At 45.4% G+C, this 25,139-nt stretch overlaps 1 protein-coding gene across 1 annotated transcript in view; it reads left to right on the top strand.

The window, feature by feature from the left end:
- The first annotated feature begins 8,973 nt into the window (after positions 1-8,973).
- Positions 8,974-25,139, top strand: part of LOC124233359 (cilia- and flagella-associated protein 221-like) — a 37,563-nt gene continuing 21,397 nt past the window's right edge. The window contains exons 1-8 of the mRNA XM_046650503.1: positions 8,974-9,130; positions 12,848-12,968; positions 13,051-13,162; positions 13,357-13,465; positions 16,024-16,111; positions 20,162-20,251; positions 21,596-21,694; positions 24,636-24,741. Of these exons, the coding sequence (XP_046506459.1) occupies positions 8,994-9,130; positions 12,848-12,968; positions 13,051-13,162; positions 13,357-13,465; positions 16,024-16,111; positions 20,162-20,251; positions 21,596-21,694; positions 24,636-24,741 (862 nt within the window). The 5' untranslated portion in view covers positions 8,974-8,993. The remainder of the gene's footprint in view (positions 9,131-12,847; positions 12,969-13,050; positions 13,163-13,356; positions 13,466-16,023; positions 16,112-20,161; positions 20,252-21,595; positions 21,695-24,635; positions 24,742-25,139) is intronic.

The following is a 25,139-nucleotide window of genomic DNA, read 5'->3' as shown; positions in this document are numbered from 1 at the left end:
TGGGACTGAGAATGAGTCACCCAGGGAGTGAGTGTGGCTGGAGAAGAGAAGCGGCTGAGGACCAGGCCCTGAGCACGCAGCACTCAGAGGACAGCAAGGGGAAGTGGGCCAGGACGGAGACCAAGGAGGAGAATCAGGGGAGTGTGGCGCAAGAGGAGACACGAGAGCGTGAGTGAATGGATGAAGACTCAAGGGCAAACCGGGGCGCTTGGACTTTGGGGATCCTGCCTTTGTGATTTTAAATGGCCTGCATTATGTAGATGGTGTTGCTGATGTGGCTTTATGAACTGACCTCCCAGGCCGGACCCTTCAGACTCCGCAGTAGCTATTTTATGAGGCGAGTGCAACCCTTGGTCTCTCAGGCAGTTCCCTCCTTTGGTTTCCGGTTTTGTTGAGGTATCAATGCATCTTTTCCATTTTGTTGATGTGTCAGTGCATCTGTCCTGCTTTTCAGGCTATAGAATTCAGTGGTGACTTTTCGTCACCTGTGGTAAAAAGCCTTGGCCGCGTGGACAGTGGATGCTGCAGTTCAGGTGCGTGGAGCCCCGGCAGCTCTGGGCTTTCCTGACGTGCCAGGCATCTAGCTGGACTCATAGGCCTTATGGTTGGACAGTCATGGATCACTTTTTGGCGAGGAAGTCATTATTGCCTCCATTTTACAAACTGGGCCCAAATAGGCTGAGAACCACGGGCTAAGCTTACGCATCAGCACGTATATCTGTAGACACTCTTTTGGGCACATCTTTGGTAACCGACTGTCTAAAGGCTGTGGAGACACCCATAATCTGTGAGGTCGTAAAGCAGCATCTTCTCTAGGAACTAGAAGCATTGTCTGTCCATGCCTTCCAGGCATTTTGTGCTCCGCTTGCCAAATGAAGAAATTTGAATAAAGCTAATTCCATTTACAAGATATGAATCTGACATAGTGCCCTCAACTTTAACTCAACTCGTTATTTGCCCACTGGGCATCCCTAAGATGCATGTGTGCACTATAGCTGTCAGAAGCCGGATCTGCTGATGGTGCCAAGATGTTCCTGAGACTGGGAAAAAGGAGTAAAGGGTTTTGAGAGCTTCCTTATACTGCTGACAAGAAATCCTGTCCAACTAAAACATCCAGAACACTCTGTTGATCATTTTGAAAGAGCCAGCCATACATCACTTTGGCCAGGATCTTATTAGCGTTGGAGACCAGCCAAATGCCACAAAAAAAATTGTTGAACTTGTTTAATTTTGACCACTTTGAGATCCTGGACATTTGCTTGGTGTCGCATATGCTCAGGAAGAATGCATGCAATTCATGTAAATGGTAAATGGTAGCGTAAAGTGGATAGTTAAGCAAGAGTTCCTGGGGCCTGTTGCTCAGAGTTCCTATATAAAGTTTCAATCCTTTCATTCTCTTTTTTTTTTCTATTATGAGGGATATATCAGCCATTTACAAATAATTTTATATTTTGCATTTTCTTCTGAAATGCAAGTTTCTTACAACTTTATATTGATTTGGGAGTAATCCCAGCCCCTTGCTTTGGCCTCAGACCACTGTTTGGTTGTAGAGGTCATCCATTGGCCCAGGGCCACTAACCCAGCGGGCAGCACATCCCAGCAAAGAGCAGATTCTCCTTCCCCAGAGTGAGCACTAGGACGCCGTGAAGACGGCACCCTACGTGTCAAAGTCCGAGGCGCCTCTGTGCACCGCCCACTCTGGGTGGCCCGACTAGACTCGACCCCTAGTCCCATCACGTCATCTCCTTTGGACTCAATCATGCTCCTGTGAAACCTGCCATAGTGCTGATCACACCCCAGCATTTTCCTACTTAGGTTTCAGAATGAAGAGTGTGTTAACCCCTTTTTGCCTCTTTCTCCTCCAAAGGCCGCTTGACCCCTGGCTGAGGTATTTTAGCATGTAACCTTTGGGGTCCACGGGCAAAGCCATTCCTTCCAGGCAGAAGTACGCCCTGCTTCTCCTCCTCATGTCACTGTCCACCTGTGGACCCTGAGAGAGAAGACCCCAAACCCCAGCACAAACTGTGCAGGGGACAGGTCAGGATCGTCAAGGGGATGGCCAGACCTTTGGACCTCAGCACGCGAAGCAGGCCCCCATGAGACGTTTCTTACTGGTGCTTAGGACCATCATGAATAGCTCAGTGCAGAAAATACATGCTGAGTCTATGGTTCATAGAGAAGTGGAAACATGCAGAGACACCGCTGCTGAGTGATAGGAATGAGGGAGATACACCAGCAAAGTGCCTCTGCTAACCTCCCAGTTCAGCAACTGGGAAAGTAGCAGGGGCCACACGTGGGGGTGGGAAAGAATGCTCAGAAGAGGCAAAATCAGGAGATCAAACATTTTTATGACTTTCTAAAGCACCAAACCTAATGGCGAGGAAGTGAGACCGTTTACATATCAAATGCAGATGGGTTCCCTATGTCCCTGATTTACGGACATAGGTAATTAATTTATAGTGGCCTACTGAAGTGAGCAGGAGAGCTAGACAGGCAGGTGTGATTCTTTACGCACAGTGTCACATTGGCAGCAATGCCGCATTTTACTCGGCACTCCGTATATCCTCGATGGGGGCAGTGGTTGTACATAGTGTGGCTGGCGTAGTGTTAATAATCGCTCCCACCTGCTAATTGTTAACCACATGCTGGGCGCTGCACCAAGCACATTGCATGCACTGCCTGGTCACATCCTATAACTCTATGAGGAGGGAGCTATTATCATCTCACCCTTTACAGCTGAGGGCTGTGGGGCTCAGAGAGGCCAGATGACTTGCCCGAGGCAACAGGGTCTGTCTGACTTTAGACTCAAGCTCTCAGCCACTGCCCTAAGCTGGAAGAGTAGCGATCCCAGGATGCCTTGAAATAAGAGGGGGGGACAGTATTGTGTCACAGACTAAGAGTAAGGAAAATTCTATTTTGTGAGTAAAAAGTTAGAGAAACTAATAATAGCTCTCAACCAGGTCTTGAAGATTCTTTTTGTCCTCAGGGGTCCTGGTATCTCCTGTTAAAGATGACCATTTGGTGGCGTGTCAGTCTGGGCTTCCTGAGCTCAGCTGACCACGGCAGTGTCCAGTGAACTTCACTAAGCACAGTGTCTGTACCTTGACCAAACTCTGTACCTCTACTGCCCATCCAGAAGCGCCGGTCCCGGTGAGGCCCCGAGAGAGGCCAGGATGGCTTGGCCCAGCCCTTTATCCCACGGGGAAAGTCTGTCTTCCTGCAGCCTGGGAGAAAACGCCAGCTCTGATCACAGGAGAGCAGCCCTGGCTGTGGGTCCCACAGGGCTGGTCTGGGAAGGGTGCTATGCCACCAAACAGGCAACAGCAACAACGGAGGGCAAAAAGAATAGCTCTCCGTGTAAATAAGTGTGGGAGATATTGGGTTAAATAACATAAATATGTTTCTTTAAGAAGTGGCTTTATAAAAATGAAATTTATTTGTTTTGAAAAACTCAAGCACTGCAAAAAAGTACAAAATCTAGTTGAAAAGTATTTCCCAGAATCTCACCAGCCCTGAAATAACCGTCATTAACATTTGTTGAACTCTGTTGCAGACACTGCTCTGTGCTTATGTACAAAGAGAAGAAGGGAAGGGACGCAAGATGCATACAATGCTACAGAGACAGACAAAAATATTAGAAAAATGGGGCTGTATTATATGTAAAAGTACTGGGTTTGTTACTTGATATTGATTGAAGAAAAGCTGACTGAAGGTGAAGCTGAAGGAATTGACGGCCTTCCTTGATAGTAATATTCATTTCTAAAATTTACTACTAAAATTAAGAAAAGAGATTCTGAAAACATTTAAGAGGTCAGAGCCCCTGCCTTCTTCAACTGCGTGCTTCCACTTCAGCTGAAACGTTGGCTGTGGAAGAAAGAAGGAGCAGCCACGTGTGCGCTTTCTCTCCTTACAACTCCCAGTTGCGTTATAGTATCTTATCTGGATCTATAGCATTGACGTTCTGTTTCATGGCCATAAATGCCGCAGTTACTTAGTTTCTGTTTAAGTGGAACCAAGTGGAAGTGGAAGGTCTTCCCCTTCGTTCTTGGTTTCATGTTTTCTCCATGCCCAGGCTCTTTATCTCAGCTCTTTTTCTGGTCGTCTGGATTTTGTCATCTGGTGGCTTGTTAACCACGGGTTCCCGGGGGCTGCACACCTAGAGTGTGTGTTTGAGATCGTCTCTCTGCTGCCTGTGATCGTCAAGGACAACTTGACTGGATATAAAAGTCTTGCTTTGCAACTTTGTTCACCTCAGAACTTTGTAGACATTGCTTGCTTCCCCTCTGCTTTGAATTTGCTAGGAATCCAGAGGCTGGTCTGAATCTTTCCCCATCCTAGTAAATTCTGGATGCCCTTAGAATTCTTTTTTTCCCCCCAGTCTTGAGGTTAAGTAATTTACCAGGATATATATTGGTGTTGCTCTGTGTCGTTTTTTTCCCCCGGAACATGCCATGTCCTTTCAATCTGGAGAAAAACGACGTTCATTAGTTTAGGAAATCTTTCAACTGTTAAAACTTTGAATATTTTAATCTTCTGTTTGCTCTTTTCTCTTCCTCAGGAATATCTGTTATGTGTGTATGTTGGTTATCCTTTGCCCTCAGTATCTATTATCTTCTTTAAAATAATTTCATGTTGTCTGGATTCCTCATTCCTAGCTGCCACGTCTCTGTGTTCAGCGCCTGCGTGTGTGCATGTGTGTGTTTGTGTGTGTGTGCCTTCCGATGCAGTTTCTACCTCACTGACAGTTCCTTTGCTTTTTTTCATTTGTTTCCTGAGCTCCACCGACGTTCTTTTCATCTCCTTCTAGTGTGTTCTAATAGTGCTTCCTTGAATTCTGGTGACTCCTCTTGTGACAAATCATGCTGTCTGTAATCTCTTTAGGACTCTGGTGACCACCTGCATTCTGAGGTCATCCTCTTGTGATGTGTGTTCTTCACCTGATTTTTCTTATGTTCCTTTCCTCTTTCAAAATGTATTAATTTTTTTTTTTAGGAAGATTAGCCCTGAGCTAACATCTGTCACCAATCCTCCTCTTTTTGCTGAGGAAGACTGGCCCTCAGCTAACATCCATGCCCATCTTCCTCTACTTTATATGTGGGATGCCTGCCACAGCATGGCTTGACAAGAGGTGTGTAGGTCCGCAACCAGGATCTGAACCGGTGAACTCCAGGCCGCCGAAGCAGAACATGCAAACTTAACCACTGGGCAGTGGGGCTGGCCCCAGAAATGTATTAAGAACTCAAATGTCTCAAGTATAAAGTTTTTCCAACAAGTATTTCCTTTTCCTGACGTGTGTGTGTATGTGTGTGTGTGTGCACGTGTGTGTGAGGAAGATTGTCGCTGAGCTAACATCTGTGCTAATCTTCCTCTGTTTTACATGGGATGCCGCCATAGCACGGTTTGACAAGTGGTGCTAGGTCCGTGCCCAGGACCAGAACCTGGGAACCTTGAGCCACTGAAGCTGAACGCACGGACTTAACCACTACACCACCGGCCCAGCCTCCTCTTCCTGACATTTCTAATGATAGCTTAGTACACAATAACTTATTACTTGTTTTATTTGGCAGAATCGTTGGGAAGGACACATTTATAGGACACATACTGTGTGCCAAGAATTATCCCAGACCCTGTACATTTTCTCCTGTAAGCCTTGTCCCATCTTACAGATGAGAAAACTGAGCCTCAGGTAAAGTGACCAAACCAAGTCACCAAGCTCATGCGAGGACAAACAAGTGTGTGAGGCAGGGTCTGTGTGGTCTCTGAGGCCTTTCCTTGCCCACAGACCCTGGGCATCAGTGGTGGCCTGCGATTGTCCTGGTGGGTGACATGTGACTCTTGGTAGTGAGTCAGAATGGAATGCCCTAAAGCCCTCCCTTCTGTCATCCAGTGAATCAAAAACACTGTTAGTTTGTCAACAGCTTGTTCGTGGACAATTTTTAAACCATGTAGCTATCAAATTCCCAACTGAGGCTTAGAGCAATTAAGAAGTTTACCCCAATTCACCCAGCTGGTGCAACCCTACATCTTGGGAGATGAAGACTCATCCTTACTAACACTTCAAGCACGTAGGTTAAATGGCTCTGTGACAATTTAGGGAGAATGATCTGTGCTTTCTGAGATTTCTGAAGAAAACATTATTTAAAAATTATATCAATATTGTAATAACAATGTAGGGGCATGTAAGAAAGAAGAATTTTTTTTTTTTTTGAGGAAGATTAGCCCTGTGCTAACTACTGCCAATCCTCCTCTTTTTGCTGAGGAAGACTGGCCCTAAGGTAACATCCATGCCCATCTTCCTCTACTTTATATATGGGACGCCTACCACAGCATGGCTTTTGCCAAGAGGTGCCATGTCCATACCCGGGATCGGAACTGGTGAACCCCGGTCTGCCATGAAGCAGAATGTGTGAACTTAACCGCTGTGCCACCAGGCCAGCCCCAAAAGAAGAAATTTTTAAAAATTATCCCCATCCTGGGCTTTACTGCTCTAACAAATAACGCACTTTTATTTTTCCTTCTCCTCTTAGTAACTGCCCATATTTATGCACGTTTTGCATAACTGTGATAAGGCAAAGATACAGTGGTATTTTCTGGTGACTTCATTTATCATTATAGCATTTTTGTGCTGTCACATTTTCTTCATAATACTCATTTTATGGATAAACCAGGGTTTTCTTAGCTTCCAGTTTATTTCTAAGTTTTGTTCTCCCCTCTCTCTGCCTCACCACCCTCCCTGCCCTGTGATTTCACATTATCCCTGGTGTGTTAAGGGTAGTGATCCGAAATTGATCCCAGGCGAAATTGCACTGAAGCCATAAAATCGTGGTTTGAGTTTTTTAAAATAAAGTGGTAATTTTGGGTGTGCCCTTCTCGCTCTTGAGACGTGACACGTATTCTCCTTCCTGCTACCATCGGTTTTTGCCAGGCAGTAAGCGGTGAGTGCTTGGCACAGCTTTTATAGCTGTTAACATTGGACAATCAGCTGCGACCATGTTCGTTAGCAGAGTCGTGTTAACCTGATCTCTGCTAATGGAAAAAGCAGCGTGCTCCGGTTGCCTGGGGTACACTCCAGTGCGCTTTACGTATTAGGTCTGGGCTGGGAGCACTTAAAATAAATCAACCAGGTCAAGGCAAACATTAATCTTTGCTCCGGAGTTTGTTCTTATTTTTTTTTAAGTTAATGAGCTGGAGCAGAAACAATAGAATGTTCTCAGCCTAAAGCCCCCAGTGAATTGCCGGTCAGAGGGGTGAATTTTCTGACCAGGTGGGTGGTCAACATATTGAACTCAGTGCATCCTGGAGTTCCATGCGGCTGAGGGTGGGTTGACCAATAGAATAAGCTCTTCTGCGCATGCGCTCTTCCTGCAGCGGGCTCTCAGGTCGCTCCTGAGTGTCCTCTAAAGATTTTGACATCTGCGCTCAGAAATGGACAAATACCTGTTTCTGAGCCTCTGTGCTAGGGATCCGGGCAGATGAAAGACCTTTGGGACCTGTCCTGTCTGCTCTGTCTGCCTTAGGGGCTTGTAATCCGTTTGGGAGACTCGTAAGCTTTGAGAGGCAGCGATTCGGGTAGCACAGGGTACTGGGGGGCTACCAGAAGTTTAGGGGAGGGCGGGCTCCTGTGAATGAGAGTCAGGAGGAGTTCCTGCAACGCGCAGGTGACGTAGGCTTTGATGTTTGGGTTCATTCACTATTCAACAAGTGTCTCTTGAGCTGGGAACATAGTAATGAGCAGGCACCTACTTTTGTAAAACATTCGAATCCAGGGAAGGCAGACGGTAAAGAGGTAACTTCAGAGAGCAGGATGAAAAAACGAAAAGATCTGGAGAAAGGGCTCTGTAGGCTGAACAGCAAGTGCCCTGAGGCAGCAGGAGCCCAAAGTCTGAGGATTAGCACAAAGGCCCCTCTCCTTCTTCAGGTCCCTTCATCCTGTCTCAATTAGCACTTGCCACTGCGCTCATCTCCCCCCACCTGCTTTATTTTTCTTGTTGGTATTCATGACACGACTTTATGTTTTATATTCTGTGTTTGGTGGTTTTTCTTCGCTGTCCTCAACTAGAATGTAAACGCCATGATGCTTTGTTTTGTTTCTTGCTGTATCTTGAGTGCCTGGAACAGTGCCTGGCACCCCGTAAGTGCTCAGTGAATACTGGATGGCAGAATGGAGGGTCCGTGTGGCTGAGCACGGAGAGCCAGGGAGAGAGCGGTACAAAATTCAGAGGAGCGTGTAGATGGGAGGGAGTGGACGCTGGGCATTTATGAGGGAATGAGCAAGGTCTCTGCAGGGACAGTGGAAAGACCAGATGCACGGGGGCAGAAGGAACCATCTAGAAGGCAAACCAAAGAGCCTTCGGTGGAGGTCAGAGAGAACGTCAGTCCTTCTCGCGTCTCCTACGTTGCGCCTCCCTTTCTCCCTTCCTCCCTTTGCTGTTCCTTTCCACAGTTTCGAGCACTAACTGTGTTCCAAGCTCCGTTGGCACCAGAGATTCGAAGGAAGGACACGGCGCAGTAGGATATTTGACTGGAGAGAATGGTAGTCCATCCTGAAGATTTGAAAGAGAATCAAATTACAGAAAAATATAGGAAACTCGATTATTTGCACAGAAACTTTTATGTGTGCTCCTAGGTTTTCCTTGCTGCTTACAGCACTAACATTGACATCCGGCAATTAGCTTAAAGACTGTGGTTCTGGGAAGTCGTTGCTGACTCATTAATGCTGATTGATATGTGTATTTGTGTAACTGACACAATCAGATGATTGTTGTAGAGCACTAATGGAGTAACTGGTAAATGAGATCGTGTAAACATGCAGAAGTTGATTCATGTGTATTTAATGAAAAGACTATACAAAGATAATAGAAATGCTTGTGCTTGTCATGGGGAGAATGTGTGTTTGTGTGTGTGTCAGCCTCGTTGACCGGACTTCGCAAGGAGAGAAAGTATCATGTTTTCTCATTTCTTTCCTTCCAGGAGTAATTCCAGCTAATGGGAGGATGAACGTGACTGTGAAGTTTACACCCTTTCAGTATGGCACTGCACAAATGAGAATGCGCTTATGGATTTCACAGTTCAACTCTCAACCCTACGAATGTGTCTTCACGGGGACGTGCTGTCCCAACATGGCTCTGAAGTATGGCTGCTCTGGGATGTTTGGTTTATTCTTAAAACGTTTTTAAAAATCCAAGTCTTCCTTTCTTCCATTCTGTCTTTCTTCCTTGTAACAGAGTGCCATCAGCAACTTACTTAAGATGATGAACTTTTATAAAATACACCTTAAAATATAATAGTGATGCATAGACTCTCTCTATGCTTGTAGCAGTAGTTGCTTCTGCCGAGAGGGGAGGAGATGACAGAGAAAAAGCGGTCTTTGAGGGCTACTTTCTTTCTCTGATTAGTCTCAGTGCGCTGTTGGAATGTTTGACCATATATATGTATTACTGTCCATTCAAAAATTTACATCATGAGGCCGGAACAACATAACTATTTTCAAAGTTCCAATAGAACATTATAATTGAGTGCCTGCTGTTTGCAGTGACTATTGCAAAACCCCATGGGAAATGGTCCACACCCTGAAGATACTCACAACAGAGGGGCCAAATGAAGTCATGTGTAACAAGTGACCTGGACATAAGGCGAAAATGGAAATGTGCCCCATGGGAGTGTTTTTTAAAGCATCGTTAGCTTTCAAGTCAGGGTAAAGATGTGAAATGGGACTAAGTTTTACTTTGTAATAAATTTTTTCTGAACTTCTATTTCCATTTGAATGTGAGCTTGTATTTTTATATACTAATGGATCAAGTTAATGTTTGTTTAATATACATTATTTTTATAAAAATTAAAAGGAGAATTTATCACTGTATAAATACTAATCTTAGAAAACCCTCACAAACATTTTGAAAATGGTAAAGAAATATTTTGATTTTCCTCCTCTTCCCTTCATACACACATACAAATCACATATCAGCATCATTAGGCATATTAAAAGTGAAGTAACAACCTTAAATATGAACTAACTCCATGAGTTATTATATGTTTATATCGTGATTTCTTCCTCAAAATTCACAGCAGCCTAAGTCAACTATAGGATATTAGCGTGGCCCGGTGAACCCACTTTCTGCAAGTAACCGTAGTAGAAATAAAGTCACTCAGGCAGTAAACAGGGAGCATTGGATATAAATACAAAACAGCTCTAATTTTTCTGGTGTCAGATAACTGGCTGAGCGAAATGCTGTTTGCCATCTCATGTCATGGGCTGCAATACGCAAATGGCTTTCTTAGAGACATCACTCGAGTAGGGTTATTGCTTATATGTCCTTGCATGGACGTGTTCTCAAATACAGGAGAGCTTTGTGTGGCAGGAGCACCACGCAAACACAGGCGTATGCTATTTCTAAGCTATTGTATTTTGGTTTTCCAGCTAGAGTTTGGCATCTTATTTAGTGCCCTCTTGTCATTTGCAAGGGCTATGTCTCAAGGGCGTGTCTCCCCAGACTGCAGATAGTACTAGAACATATAAATTCCACCAGAAGGAGAAAATTACCCTGGCCGCAGTGTTCTCTGAAAGTTTCCTAGGTTGCTTCCTCATTTCAGAAGAGCGGGTGTGTTGGACTTTCTCATGTCCTAAATTCGGCACTGCCAAATTCCACCTGTGACTCTTTATTTATCACTGTCTCAGACCCCTTCATTTCCATCGTCAGCACTAGCAGTTAGATTTCTTAAGGAAGCTGGTTTTTAACACCCTCAGAAACTTTTTCTTTTCCTACTGTTTACAGCAGAGGGGATGTGGGAGCTCTGCTGAGATGCGGATGCTGAGCCGCAGCTCACTCCCCAACCAAGCGCCTCCTCCCTGCGCAGCACAGCCTGTCAGTCAGTGTGTGTCTCCCCAAAGGCCGTGGGCCTCTCAGGACGCTTTTACACGGGCCATGTTAAATGTGGGATTGCTGGCACAGCGCCCATGTTGGGCAGTGGGGCCTGTTCAGTAGGTGCTCAGCAAACGCATATTGACCATATTGATGCCGTCAGAACGAATGCATGGAAGCATGTCCTTGTCTTATTTCTGTAACGTCCTGGACTTAGGTAATCCTATAACACAAGTCTTCACATATTCCTGCTTAAAGAAATGCTTCGTGGGTAACGCTAAGGAACATAACTTGGTTCTACTGCATCTCATGATAAGCAACTCCAGCAGCTTCTATAGGGATGTCAGCAGCACTGTCTGTACCTACATTTGTCCAAAGGCAGTTTTCAGTTACAGAAAAAGTCTCAAACATTAGTCTGAATCACTCTTGCAAGATCTTGCTACAAACAGTGGGCATAATCATTCTTTTACTAGGAAGATAAATCAATGTAAGATTTTTTCAGTTATTTTATTGAAGTCATGTCAGCTTATAACACTGTAATTTCAGGTGTCCATTATTACATTTCAGTTTCTGTGTAGACTGCATTGTGTTCACCACCAATAGTCTGGTTTTCATCCTTCACCACACGTATGTGCCCTTTTACCCCTTTCTCCCACCCTCCCATCCCCTTCCCCTCTGGTAACCACTAATCTGTTCTCCTTGTCCTTGTGTTTGTTTATCTTCCACATATGAGTGAAATCATGCAGTGTTTGTCTTACTCTGTGCGGTTTATTTCACTTAACATAATACCCTCAAGGTCCATCCATATTGTTGCAAATGGCATGATTTTGACTTTTTTATGGCTGAGTGGTATTCCATTGTATATACATACCACATCTTCTTTATCCATTCATCAGTTGATGGGCACTTGGGGTGCTTCCATATCTTGGCTGTTGTGAATAGTGCTACAATGAATGTAGGGGTGCATATAGCTTTTTGAATTATTGATTTCATGTTCTTTGGATAAATACTCAGAGGTGCAATAGCTGGATCATATGGTAGTTGTGTTTTTAACTTTTTGAAAAATCTCCATACTGTTTTCCATAATGGCTGCACCAGTTTGCATTCCCACCAGCAGTGTATGAGGATTCCCTTTTCTCCATATTCTCTACAACACCTATTACTTCTCATCTTGATAATTATAGCCATTCTGACAGGTGTGACGTAATATCTCATTGTAGTTTTGATTTACATTTCCCTGATAATTAGTGATGTTGAACATCGTTTCTTGTGCCTGTTGGCCATCTGTATATTTTCTTTGGAAAAATGTCTGTTCATTTCCTCTGCCAATTTTTTGATCGGGTTGTTCATTTTTTTGTTGTTGAGTTATATAAATTCTTTATATATTTTGGAAATTAACCCCTTATCAGATATATGATTTGCAAATGTTTTCTCCCAGGTGGTGGGTTGTTGTTTCGTTTTGTTGATGGTTTCCTTTGCTAAAATGCAGAAGCGCTTTAGTCTGATGTAGTCCCATTTGTTTATTTTTCTTTTGTTTCCCTTGCCTGAGTAAACATGGTATTCAAAAAGATGCTGCTAAGACCGATGTCAAAGAGCTTATTGCCAATGTTTTCCTCTAAAAGTTTTATGGTTTCAGGTCTTACATTCAAGATTTTCTTAAATTTAGCTATTGAAAACTGACAGCCTAGAAATAAATTATGCTAGCCCATGAGAGCATTTTTCAGCCTGTCATGTTTTCCACTTGTTCTCTTCTTTGAGAATCTAAGGAAAAGGAGCCGTTGGCGGGCTATTTTGAAGTACGTGATTATACTCTGGTGGACTGAGATTGCGTTTCTTTTAATTGACCCAGTTTTAGCACACAGCTTGATTCTCAGCTTAGCTGTAGTAATTAATGGACTGTAAGTCATGGCATTATCAGACGGAACACAAAAATAGGAGCCTTGAGTTGTCGGATTCTATACTAATTGAATATCTGTCTTAAACTATAGATTAGAAGAATTCGAAAGGCTGAGTGCTCTTTCTAAGAAAGTAGACATCCCTCCAGAAAAGGCAATGACACGTATAAACTTTCACCGACGGCCAGCCCGGACGAAGCCTCCAAAGCTTAAGGTGAGGTGGGCTCCGTGCTGAGCAGGATGGAGGGAGGGACGGAGAGGCAGAATAACGAGTTTCCCTCCTGATTTGCTCCCAGGAAATTGAATATCAGAACTTGAGATTTCCAGTAGACTTATCAAATCCATTTGCTGTGGCAACCGTTTTAAACCAAGAACCAGGAAAATTGAAGATTAAAGAATTGAGAGAAGGTAACAAGCTGGCCCACCATCAGTCAGCCCCTGGGCAGAATAGGAGAGAATTATTGCTCGTCACGTGTGCTGTTTACGGACGACACACAACCCTGTCAGGGCGCTCTGAGGTTTTGCTATTAGAAATTGTTTTTCTCTCGGCCAACGATTGTGTTTTGGTTACTGGTATAATTATTGTTTGCTCCTTCCCTCAGTTTTGGACCAAGGCAATGAGATTTCAAGGACAAGACAGATGAAGGAAGCACTCTTTGAACAGAAAGTCAGACAGGACACTTATGAAGAGATCAAAAATCACCTTAAGTGGTAAGTGTTGAGCAATGATTTGTATCAAGTGACAGTGCAATGTTTTGAGTAATGGCGTTTTATACCTAAGGCACAATGAAACGTAATGAGTTTTAATGCCCTTCGAAAATTTGACTATTCTCTCCCCTCCGCGCGGCCTTGTATTTCAGAATGAAGTTTCTGTTAGCAATAAATCAATGTGACCAACCATGCTCTTTCCTCAGTGTGACCAGACAGTGGCAGAATCAGAGTGAACTGTGGGAGGAGCTGGGACACTGCTCCTTGCTGGCCACTGCTGCCAGTACCCCTCTTGCTCCAGGACAGAGCTGGGTGACGCAGGTGCCCCAAATCTCACCCCACTGTGAGCCCCCTGTGCCCTGGGCTGTGTGCCCCAAGGGCCTTATGGGGAGCCTGGCTCCTACACTCAAAGTAGAGCCCTTTTCACAGTTTTTTACCAGATCATACCAGGCGTATCCGTGTATACAGTTTCAGCGAAAGTAAACTTGAAACACTCTTGAATTGAGCTAAAAAAGAGACTCCTGGGAAAGGTCCTTGAGAGGCTGCCTCATCCATGCCCCTGCCTCCACGCTTCCCAGACAACAGAACTCGCCCTGAGCTCAGGGCCTTCCCAGGTGTCCCCCACCCTATCACCCTGCTGACACGAGGGTGTGCCCTTTGTTTCCCTCTGCGACAGTGTGGGTCTCTACTCAGGGTCTGGCCTCAAGTATGCCAAGTAACTCAAGGTCATTTAAAAAATACTCTTTTCCTGTTATAAAAAATGGACACGTTGTCATTGTAGAAAACCTGAAAAATATTTTTTTTATTTTTTAAATAAATATTTTAATTTTTTTTTGAAGTATAGAGAGGGGAAAAAACCACTATAGTGCAATGATCACTGTCACCACTGGTATATTTCCTTCCTTCTATGCTTTTTTGTAACATACTTGAAATCACATCCTAAATTCAATTTCGAATGCTGGATTGTTCACTTAATATTTTCTCCCTTTTTGTTGAAAGATTTTAAATCTGCAAGTAACACCCATATACGCTTGACGTAGTTTCCTCAGTTGTTAACTTTGTGCCACATGCACTTCCCCTCACTCTCTATGTGTACACACATTTGTGCACGCGTGCACAGATGCACACACGTCCTTTATTTTCCTGAACCATTTGAAGTAAGTTGACGATACCTTGAGGCCTAAAGACTGTCGCATGTAGCCTAAGAACAGCACGTGCTCCAGCGTTACCGTAACTACTTCTAAGAAATTTAACGTTGATACAATATGAAATAATCAGCCACGTTCAAATTTACCCAGGCGTCCCAATACTGCCCTTTTTACCTGGGCTTTTTGTCTGTGGAGAGGAGGGATCCAGGGTCCAATCAAGGATTATACAATTTGTGTTTGGTTTTCATGTGTCTTTAGTCTCCTTTAATCTAAACCAGCTCTCCAGACACCCCCTCCCCTTTCTAAATCCTAGCTACCTATTTATTTTGAACATGCACAAGGCTCCATGATAGACACATTACGTACCAGAGTTTTTTAAACTGGGATAATATTTACATAACATAAAATTCATCATTTTAACCATTTTAAAGTGTACAATGCAGAGGTTTTAGTATTTTCACAATGTTGTGTAACCATCATCACTACTTAGTTCTAGAACATTTGCATGACTCCAAAAAGAAACCCCATGCCCATTAAGCAGTCACTCCTCAGTTCCCTTTCCCCCCAGCCTCTGGCAACTGCTGATCTACTGTCTATCTCTATAGATTTGCCTACTATACACATTTCATATAAATGGAATCACACAATATAGGGCCTTTCTTAACTAACTTCTTTCATTCAACACACTTTTAAGTCTCTTCCACATCGTAGCATCTGTCAGTACTTCATTCCTTTTTACGGCGGAATAACATTCCATTGGGTGGATATAGTACGTTTTGTGTATTCATTCATCAGTTGACAGACATTTGGGTGGTTTCCACTTTTTGGCTATTATAAATAGTTCTGCTATGAACATTTAGTCACAAGTTTTTGTGGGATCATATCTTTTCGGTTCTTTTGGCTATATACCCAGGAGTGGAATTGCTGGGTCACGTGGTAACTCTATGTTTGACTTTTTGAGGAGTAGCCAAACTGTTTTCCACGGTGGCTGCACCATTTTACACTCCCATCATCAATGTACAAGGGTTCCAATTTCTCTACATCCTTGGCAATACCTGTTACTTTCCTTTGTTATTAGTATCATCATCCTCCTCATCATAGCCATCTTAGTAGGCGTGAAGTGCTGCATCACCATGGTTTTGATATGCATTTCCCAATGACTGATGATGTTGAGCATCAAGATTTTCTGTTCACAAATATTTTAGCGCATGTCACTAGAAGATAAGCTTCCTTTTGCAGAGCACTTTGTTCATCTTGGTTATGTTGTTGAAGTGTCTACGATGTCTCTCCCCATGGTGTCTCCTCTGATATCTCAGCCTCCCTTTTCAGTGGTGGAGTGTCGCTAAGACACTCCATCCTAAAGTTGATGATGGTATTCTGGTGGGTTCTGAAAGTTGGGTTTTTTCTCCCTAGGCAAGTGCACCTTGGTAAAGATCAAATGTCTTTTAAATTCAAAACAGACCTTACAGAAGAGCGGCAAAGAGTAAACACCAAATATAAGGTCAGAATTACTGCTAATTTGATATCATTTATTTCACCAAATATCTTGAATTCCTGTTATGTGCAAGATGCCGTGTCAAGAGGAAGAAAACTTCTAGTTTAGTTGGGGGGGAAGGAGGCTGATGACAAGTTAGTTGTTAACATAAATCAAGGCTGCTGTAAGTGTCACGAGAGCCCTCTACTAAGCATTGTGGGGATTCAGATCCAGAGAGGAGAGAGAGCTCATCTAATTGGAAAGCTTCCTGGAGGACATGGTACAATTTTGAAAAGTAGTAAAGAGGACAGAGAGGCATTCAGTTCAGGGAGGGAAAGGCTCAAATTCTGGCTGGAATTCTGAGCACGAGGTGCACCCGTCCCATGATCTGCAGAGCATGAAGGTCAGAGAGACCCACAGACAGTGACCAGGAGCCACCCCAGTGCCAGATCCACACCAAGTTCCAAGTCAGAGATGCTCAAAGGGGCTGAGCAGAAAGGGGAAAACTGAGGGAGGGGCCGTACCTTGGTCGCCAAGGCAGCACCTGTAAGTTCAGGGAGAGGGAGGGTGGACGCGGGACCTGTGGGACTGTACGAAACCCCTGGGCGCACCGTGGCGTGAGAGACATTGTTACACGCAGGACGGGTGCAGAGAACCCCGGGGACAGGTCCATAAGGACTGAAGCACACGACACACATGGGGCAGAGGAGAGAGGATCCAGCTTGGGCTTCGTGTCACAGGGGCTTGGACTTAATTGGTAGGATTTGTGGAACCATCACATATTTCTTAGTTTGCAGGGGCTGCAGTAACAAAGCACCACAGGCTGGGTGCCATAGGCAACAGAGATTTATTTCCTCACAGTTCTGGAGGCCGGAAGTCCAAGATGGAGGTGTTGGCACAGTGGCTTCCTTCTGAGGGACGTGAGGGAAGGATCCGTTCTCTTCTTAGCTTATAGGTGACCGTGTGCCTCCACATTGTCTCCCTTCTCTTTTTAGAAGGACACTAGTCACATCGGATTAGGGCCCCACCCAAATGACCTCATTTTAACTCAATTACCTTTTTAAAGACCGTATCTCCAAATACAGTCACATCCTGAGGCACCAGGGGTTAGGATTTCAACATATGGAGCTTGGAGGGACACAATTCAGCCATAACACGTAGATTTAAGCTGGGGGTGTGAGCTTCCCACACTCGGCGCTGCACACGCGGGCAGGGGTAGGAGGGGCTGGGGAACAACACTCTGTTGTCAGATATGAATGCATTTCTCATATGGAATACATTTTTCTTCCTATTTGGAGTCCAAATAAGATATTTGAATAAATTTGTCTTATTTTCTTTATTTTTCATAAGACAAGCAAAAGAATATACAATCATTACATTGGTAAATCGTAGCATTCAGGAAAAGCACACATTAGATTGGCATTTAACTGTAGTGTGATGTGTTCAGATTCTTTGCATGGGATTTTAAAAACAAAATATCAAGTATTTTCCTCAGCCCCACGAGGGAATGATTTTTTCTGTTTTCAAGATGAAGGTGATACAGACGTGGCAGAGCAGGTCAGTGTGCGAGTTAAGGCTGTAACTGCCAGCGTTTGGTTGACAGGCAGACCCAGCCGTTGATTCGTTTAGTGAACGCCCATTGTATGGAAGATTCTGTGCTAGTGAATAAGCCACGGTCTCTGCCCTCGAGAAGGTCACAGTCCAGAAGGGGCTGCAACATTAAGAGAGGATTTAAAGTGCTAAGGGCACGGATAGAGTTGAACTTGTAGATAAATGGGAGGTGAGGGGTAAGGAGAGCGAGAAGGTAGAGTGATGCCCAGGTTTGCAGCTTGGGTGCGTGGTGGTGGTTTTACGTGAAATCTCAGAGACCGAAGAAAAGCTGGCTTAAGGGGAAGATGAAAAGTTTAATTTGGGACATGTTACATCTGGGGTGACTGCGGTCATCCAGGTGGCGGCTGAAGGAACAGAGCTGGAGACAGAGACTTGGGAGTGTGCAGCATCGAGGTAGAGATTGAGAGCACGGAACAAGCGTGGTGACCTGGGGAACATGAATAGTGTGAGAAAGGCAGCAGCTCATGGCAGGAAATCTGGAGAACTTCTTACTTAAGGGGAGGGCAGCAGGACCACTAAGGAGACAGGAGAGGAACAGTCAGGGAGGTCAGGGGTCAGAGGTCCAGAGAACACAGAGGAAGCAGCCCGGGAGGGATCAGTCAAGTGCGAGGGCTCCAGGACAATAAGGCCTGAAAAGTACACCTTGGATTGGGTGGTTTGGAGGTCCTTGTGTGCCTCAGGGATAGCGATTCCAGTAGATTCGTGGAGGTAAAATGCCAAATTGTAGTGGCTTGAGGAATGTGTAGATGTGAGTCGATAGTTGAGAAGTTGAGATGAGTAATGACATGGACCATTGTGGGGCGAGGGGTCAAGGCAGGGGTTTTTAAGCTGCATGAACTTGAGCACATTATAGGCTGAGGGCAAAGAGCAATCACGGAGGAAAAGGTTGAAGAAGCTTGGGAAGAGGCCGTGGTCAGAGGAAAGATGGTGTCTGAACAGGAGGAAGGACTGGAGAAGCCGAGGAAGGACGGACTCGGGGTACACTCAGGTTTGCATGCAGAGAGGGGTCTGTAGAAGGCTGCGTGTGGCCTTGTCTTCCGGCTGATCCAGGAAGCAAGGCCAGCTGCAGAGACTGTGCTGAACAGGGACTGGAGAGGGGCCAGGGGTAGTGGTGAGCATTTGCACAGGTGAGTGAGGGGAGCTGGAAATGAGCCATCACATCCTTAGGATCACTCACCAGGACCCCGAGGCCCCAGCATAGTAGGAAAGCAAGTGTTGCAGGGACTTGACTGTGTGTCCAGGAGATTTTACTGGCTGCTGAATCCCGGCAGGCGGCCCAGTGGCAAGAAAAACCTGGAGGCCCAAGGCATATGGTAGAAAGCCAGAAAAAGAGAGCTGGATGGAGGATGTGGGGGAATCAGCGTTGTAGCTGGACAGCATGAACCCTCGAGGATAATGAGCTTTTACTCAGAGGAGACGGTCAATAATCCTAAATTCTGAGACGTTCGTTATAAATGAGTAGAGTCTTGATAAAGACATCAGAAATCTCCCTCCTCTTTCTTCTACTAACAACCTCTTTGCCAATCCCTCTTTAAATTGCCTGTTTTATTTTGCTTTTAGTGGGGAGCTGTGGGGTGTGGTCTGAGGCTCTCCCCATGGAATCTGTATTTAAACCTGAGGTCCACGGTCTCAAACTCAACTTCCTGATATGTGCAAATCAGAGCTAGACAGCTCCCCACCTCGGCGACAACAATAGAACTCTCTTACTTCTGAATAGGGTGTTAATGTGGTGATCAGAATAGATGTCTTTCAGTGAAGTCTCTAAAAATGATTGTGAACAATGTACCTAAGAGCCAAGCTAGTTTTAGAAGTCACCTAACAAACAAATATGAAAAACCGCAGGTAGACATAAGCTAACAAGTTTTTGCAGTGTGCATGGCCCCCTTTTCCATGGAGGCATGTGGGTATCGCCACTGACCCAGGCCCAGCCTGCCTTCCTGGGAGTGACCCGTGACCCCTGGGGAAGAGGAAAGAGCTCAGGGGCCATCGGGGAAGGGAGCAGCCTGGGGGACGCTTACTCCAGGGAAGAGACAGACCTGGTCCACCACCGGGAAAGGGGAGGAACCACGTGCCTTTGTTACAATCTGGATAATCAGCTCAGAGGGGCTTAAAACTTCACTGGGACATTAAGTTTCTTTTAAATGAAAGCTCTATACTCCCATGGTTACATGGTTTCCTGAAATCCTTTCTGTGAGTTTTAAATGCCTCAGAAATCGTTTCCAGAGACACTGTCCTCTAATTACAAAAAGAAGGTATTGGGTTTGTGCCTCTATAGAAAGTCCCTATGTTTAAACAGTAAGTGTGATCATAACGATCATTATAACCGACTTCCGTCACCACCACTCCCAACGGGAACTCCATGGGTAGGTTTGTCCAATTGCTTAATGGGTTTCTGCCAGTTTTAAAGAGAAATAAAGTTGGTACACTTGTATTCAATTTTGATGTTTTTGATGATTAAAAACCCAGCTGGATAGAGGAGATCCTGTTTTGGATGAGGAATTTCAGCGACTCAAGACAGAAGTTAACCACACACGGGTTGTTCGCAATCTGGAAGAAGTGGGTAACTTTCCTTTCCTTGAAATCTAATTATTGGGAGCTCTTTATATGCTTATTTTTAAAATGCTAAACAGTTTTATAGAAATCCTTTTACCAAGAGACATTTAGTAATTTTTAACGTGCTTACACTTGCAGAGTGTTTTTTCTTACGTATTGCGAGTAGAGCATCAAAACTCGTAATTAATGCTTCCCTTGAAATGAACGGCATTATATACTTTGGCTCCTCCTTTCCACCCCTCTACTTTCTCCTTCTGGATCTCTTTTTTTATTTCCCTTTGCTCTGCAAGCCCGTCTGCAGGTGCTCCTGGTGGGTCCCTGGGCCTCTCTTCCTTGCCCGGTCCCCTTGTGGGAAGGATACGAGACAGGAGGTCAGAAGCCAGAGTTCTGGTCCCAGCTCTACTACCGATTTGGGACCTAGGAGAAGCCCTCTTAGCCTTGAAGCCTCAGTGTCCTCAAACCTAGAATGGGGACAGTAGCCCCTCCATCTGAGTATCTCTGTCATATGATAGTTTCTGGTTAAAACCCCAATTTTTAATTTTAACAATGAAACAATTCTTCCTAATCTCCCCCACCTCCGTCATTCCCACTTTTCTTTTCTGGGTTTGCCACATCTGAATTATTTCTACCTCTTTTCTTCTCCCCCACATTTAGTCTGGCCACGAAGTCTTGCCGTAGCTCTTCCACAAACCCACACCCAAGCCCGGCCTTCGTGGCTCACCCTCAGCTAATCCAACAGCTTGTTTGTTCCTGTATCCGCCCCTCCTCCCTCTCCTCTCCAGCCCACTGCGTGGGCCAGCGTGAGATGAGTTCACTTCTGATGCCTTTTCCTTCATATCGTTTCCCTGTTCGAGAAGCTCCAGTGCCTGAGGCTGTGGCAGGCATCCTTTCCTCCGCATTCATTTACTGACCTACGCACACTGCACTCCATACGCAGGCCTGTGCTGGTGCTCGGTGCAGGCCCGACCAAAACAGTCCTCGTTCTCCGCGAGGATCCCACAGCCCACTGTTCTCGATTCTGGATGCCGTGCCAGCGCCCCCAGCGTGGCATTGGTTTCTGTGTGTCTTTATTCTTCTTCCTCAGGGTCACATGTGTTTCCTTGAGCTTCCCTAACCAGACTGTAAATCTCTTAAAACCCAAATCTTGTCTTCCACTTTTGACCCCCAACCCAAGAAGCATTCCCTATAATGCTCTGTACACTAGAAGTGCTTAATAAGTGTTCATTAAATGGCAGGACAAATAAATAATAACTTGATTTGAGATCAAACTCTAAAACATTTTTATTAAATGTTTATGCCAGGAGTTAAAATTTAAATCGAAGATGTGTCTATATTTTGTGTTCACAGAAAATCCAGGAATTTCATCCCAGTTTTGATCCACTCACGAATAATACTTGGGTCAACAGGTTCAGGGCGCAAAGACGGTTTCAACAAGCAGCACGCAAGGTAAGTCTCAGGACCAGACTGAAACCGCAATGTGTTTAGTCATCAGCACAGGGAAATTGAACGGTGAGTTTGTTATGACAGCTTTATTGAGATATAATTCACATGCCATAAAATTCACTCTTGGAAACTGGACGATTCAGTAGTTTTCAGTGTATTCACAGCAGCACTGTCTAACCTTAGACCATTTTTATCGCTGCACAAAGAACCCGCGTTCCCGCGAGCAGCCTCTCGCTCCCGCAGTCGCTGCACCGCGCGTCTGCTTCCTGCCTCCGTGGATTTGCCTCTTCTGCACATTTGGCAGAAATAGGATCACACACACACGGCCTTTCGTAGCTGGCTTCTTTCTCTTAATGTGTTTTCGAGGTATGGATGTCCCACATTTTGTTTATCCATCCTTGGAAACATTTGGGTTGTTGTCACTTTTTGGCTGTTATGAATAATGATACTGTGAACATTTGTGTACAATTTGTGCACATGCGTTTTCAATTCTCTTGGGTATATATATCTAGGAGTAGAATTGCCAGGTCATATGGTAACTCTAGAACAATTGGATGTTGATCAGTTATTTCTAGAAAGGACAATTGAGAATTCCTGTGGAATCCTGTCTCTAACATCCAGGCTTATGGCTTCCCCTTCACGGTGTCATCTCACTGCTGTGCCTTCTTGACCCTCACGCTGGTCTTCCACCCAGCACATTGCGAGCCTCCAGTGGCTTCCTGTGATCAAAATAAAATGACCTCTTAGCCTTGAATGCCAATAAAGGGTGGAAGGTGAGCCGCTGGTCTGGCTGCACCCACACCCCCTCCAGCTGCCTCCTGTTCTCTAGGTTGTCTCAGTCCTTGTCTTCTTCCAAACACACCAGCTCATTCCCTGCTACAAACCTGTGTTTCTGCCCCTTGCCCATCAACTGAGATGCCATTCCATCTCCATCTGTCAGTGACTGTCCTTTGAGCCAGCGCAGTCTGCCTTTCCTCCAAGAAACAGTCCTTGTAAGCTTCAGCACTTAGCGATCTCTGTGGTGCCTCTTGTATCATATGCTGCCTGTAGATCTCTTGTCCTTGCCACTAGAGTGGCTCCCTCGGTAGGCAGAGCCGCCCCTCAAGCAGGGGAGAGCAGTGGTAAAGACTTGGACTCTGGAGCCAGACTGCCCGCACTTAATTCTTGGTGCTACTTCTTAGGAGCTTTCTGATCTTGGACAAGTTATATAACCTCTGGGCCTCTGTTTCCCCATCTGTAACTGAGGATGACAGTAAGACCTGTCTCACAGGGTTGTCCCTGAGGATTAAATGTGTGAATATGTACAGGGGACTCCAAAGTTTATGGTAACAATGATCTTTCCAGCAGCGCTTTCAGCCGGGACTGCTGACGGTCCAGGCAGAGGCAGAGCTTGCTGCATCAATGACCTGCTCACCAACCTCCAAGGCCCCATGGAACCCGCATCCCTGCTGAAGCTCTGTCTTGGTGGGCTCTGTGTATATGCAGAACAGAGGTGCCGCAAGATGCTGACTGTGAGGAGAAAAGTGGTGCAAAGAGGCAGCACGAAGCTGTGCTCTGAGGGAAGAGAGCACAGCTGCCAACAACGGGCAAACAGCAGCAAGATACTGGCCGGGCTGGCTTCCCACTAATGGGACCACCCTGGACATTCTGGAGAAAACCCTCCAGCTTGAAAAAAGTACCGTCCGCAGCTACATGCTTCACTCTGAGTGATGGCTCAGTCTTGTGCTCACACTCCCCAGCAAGTACTGTCAGTTCGGTGTGCAAATATAGTCCCAGCCTGATGACTTCCAGCCATCTCCTCAGCTCAGCCACCCCCTCATCTCTCACCTGGACCACTGCAACAGATCTTCCTGCTTCCCGTCCCCACACAGCAGCCAGAGTAGTACCCCCAAAGCTTGAAGATGGTAATACCTCTCCCCTGGCGAAACCCTCCAAAGGCTTCACATTGCAGTTAGAATCAGACGCACAATTTTTATCAAGGCTACACAACCACATGGATTTCTCTCTGTCCCTTAAACCATCTCCTTGGTTTCTGAATCAGGATCTTTGTATTTGCTTGTTCCTCTGGCCAGAACTCTCTTCCCAAGATCATCGTCGTTGATCATCCTTCAAGTCTCAGATCAAATCTCACCTCCTCCGAGCGGCCTTCCCTCATCATCCCTGCCAGTCCGACCCCCTTCAGCCCCTCAGTCATGCCCTCATGCATTTACTGTCTTTTATTTTCTTCATGGTGTTCACCATGTTTATTTGGTCAAGTGTCTGTTGCCATCCCACCCCCACCCATACACACACACGGGAACATTGGCTCCCTCGGGCAGCACGTGGTCTGCCCCTCCTGTATCTCCAGGACCTTGCACAGAACTGGCCACACAGTAGCCACTTGATAATATTTGTTAACAAGAGAGTCCTTTACAGGATGGAAAGGAGTGTTAATCATGGCATGAAGGGTCCCCTCAGCCACAGCTCTGTGCACAGGGAGCGCTCACCTTCAGTAGCATCTGCTCGGAATGCAGAGCACAGTGGTGTACGCTGAGCACTGCCCAAAGTCCAGAGCCCTATTTCTACAGAATCGCCCCTTCAGTTTGTCCCTCAATTCTGCAGCTAACACAGCGGGAGCGTTACTATTCAGATGTACTGAAAAGAAAGAACGAAGAACTAGTCATTCTTTCCACTCTGGAAATAGAGAAAACCAGAGCTCATAAATCGGGTGGGACAAGGCCAAATGGCAACCTGGTCTTTTTTTGTATTCAGGCAGGTCAGTGTTACCCAGACCTTGACGTCCCCATGGCCTCAGCCTAGGGCAGCGTGCCACTCTCCCTGTGAATTCTGACTTAGAGTGGTGGCCTCAGCCCTTAGTTGTGGTTGGGGAAAGTGAGTTAAATTGAATGCCAAAATGAGCATGTACCAATTAATAATTTGAGATCATTATTCTTTCTAATTCCAGATCATGGTTCATCAACGACTACTCAGTATGTTGAGTGCTGTTCATGACATGGACAAAGGGACCATCCTCAGAAGGCTCACTAAAGGACAACAGTCAATAGCACCAGGTAAAGTACAGCTGTGAAGAATCGCAACGCCTTGACCAGTAAGTCCTCTGAGCACGAGGTTTCTTTATAATGAAGTTAGCTGTGTAGAAATAAAATATTTTCATGAATCAAATGCATTAGTTTTTTTTATGGGTACTGTAACAGATCACCCCAAACATAATGGCTTAAAACAACACGGATTTACTATCTTACAGTTCTGGAGGTCGGAAGTCTCAAGTCAAGGTGTCAGCAGGGCTGCTTCCTTCTGGAGGCTCCAGGGGAGAGTCTGTTCCTGGCCTTTTCCAGCTTCTGGAGGCCGCCTGCCTTCCTTGGCTTGTGGCCCCTTCCTCGCATCACTCTGACCTCTTGCTTCAGTCGTCACGTCTCCTTCTCTGATGCTGACCCTCCTGTCTCCCTCT

The sequence above is a fragment of the Equus quagga genome, unplaced genomic scaffold, assembly GCF_021613505.1.
Source record: "Equus quagga isolate Etosha38 unplaced genomic scaffold, UCLA_HA_Equagga_1.0 198586_RagTag, whole genome shotgun sequence".
Taxonomy (NCBI): Eukaryota; Metazoa; Chordata; class Mammalia; order Perissodactyla; family Equidae; genus Equus; species Equus quagga.
This window is presented reverse-complemented; position numbering and strand designations above follow the sequence as displayed.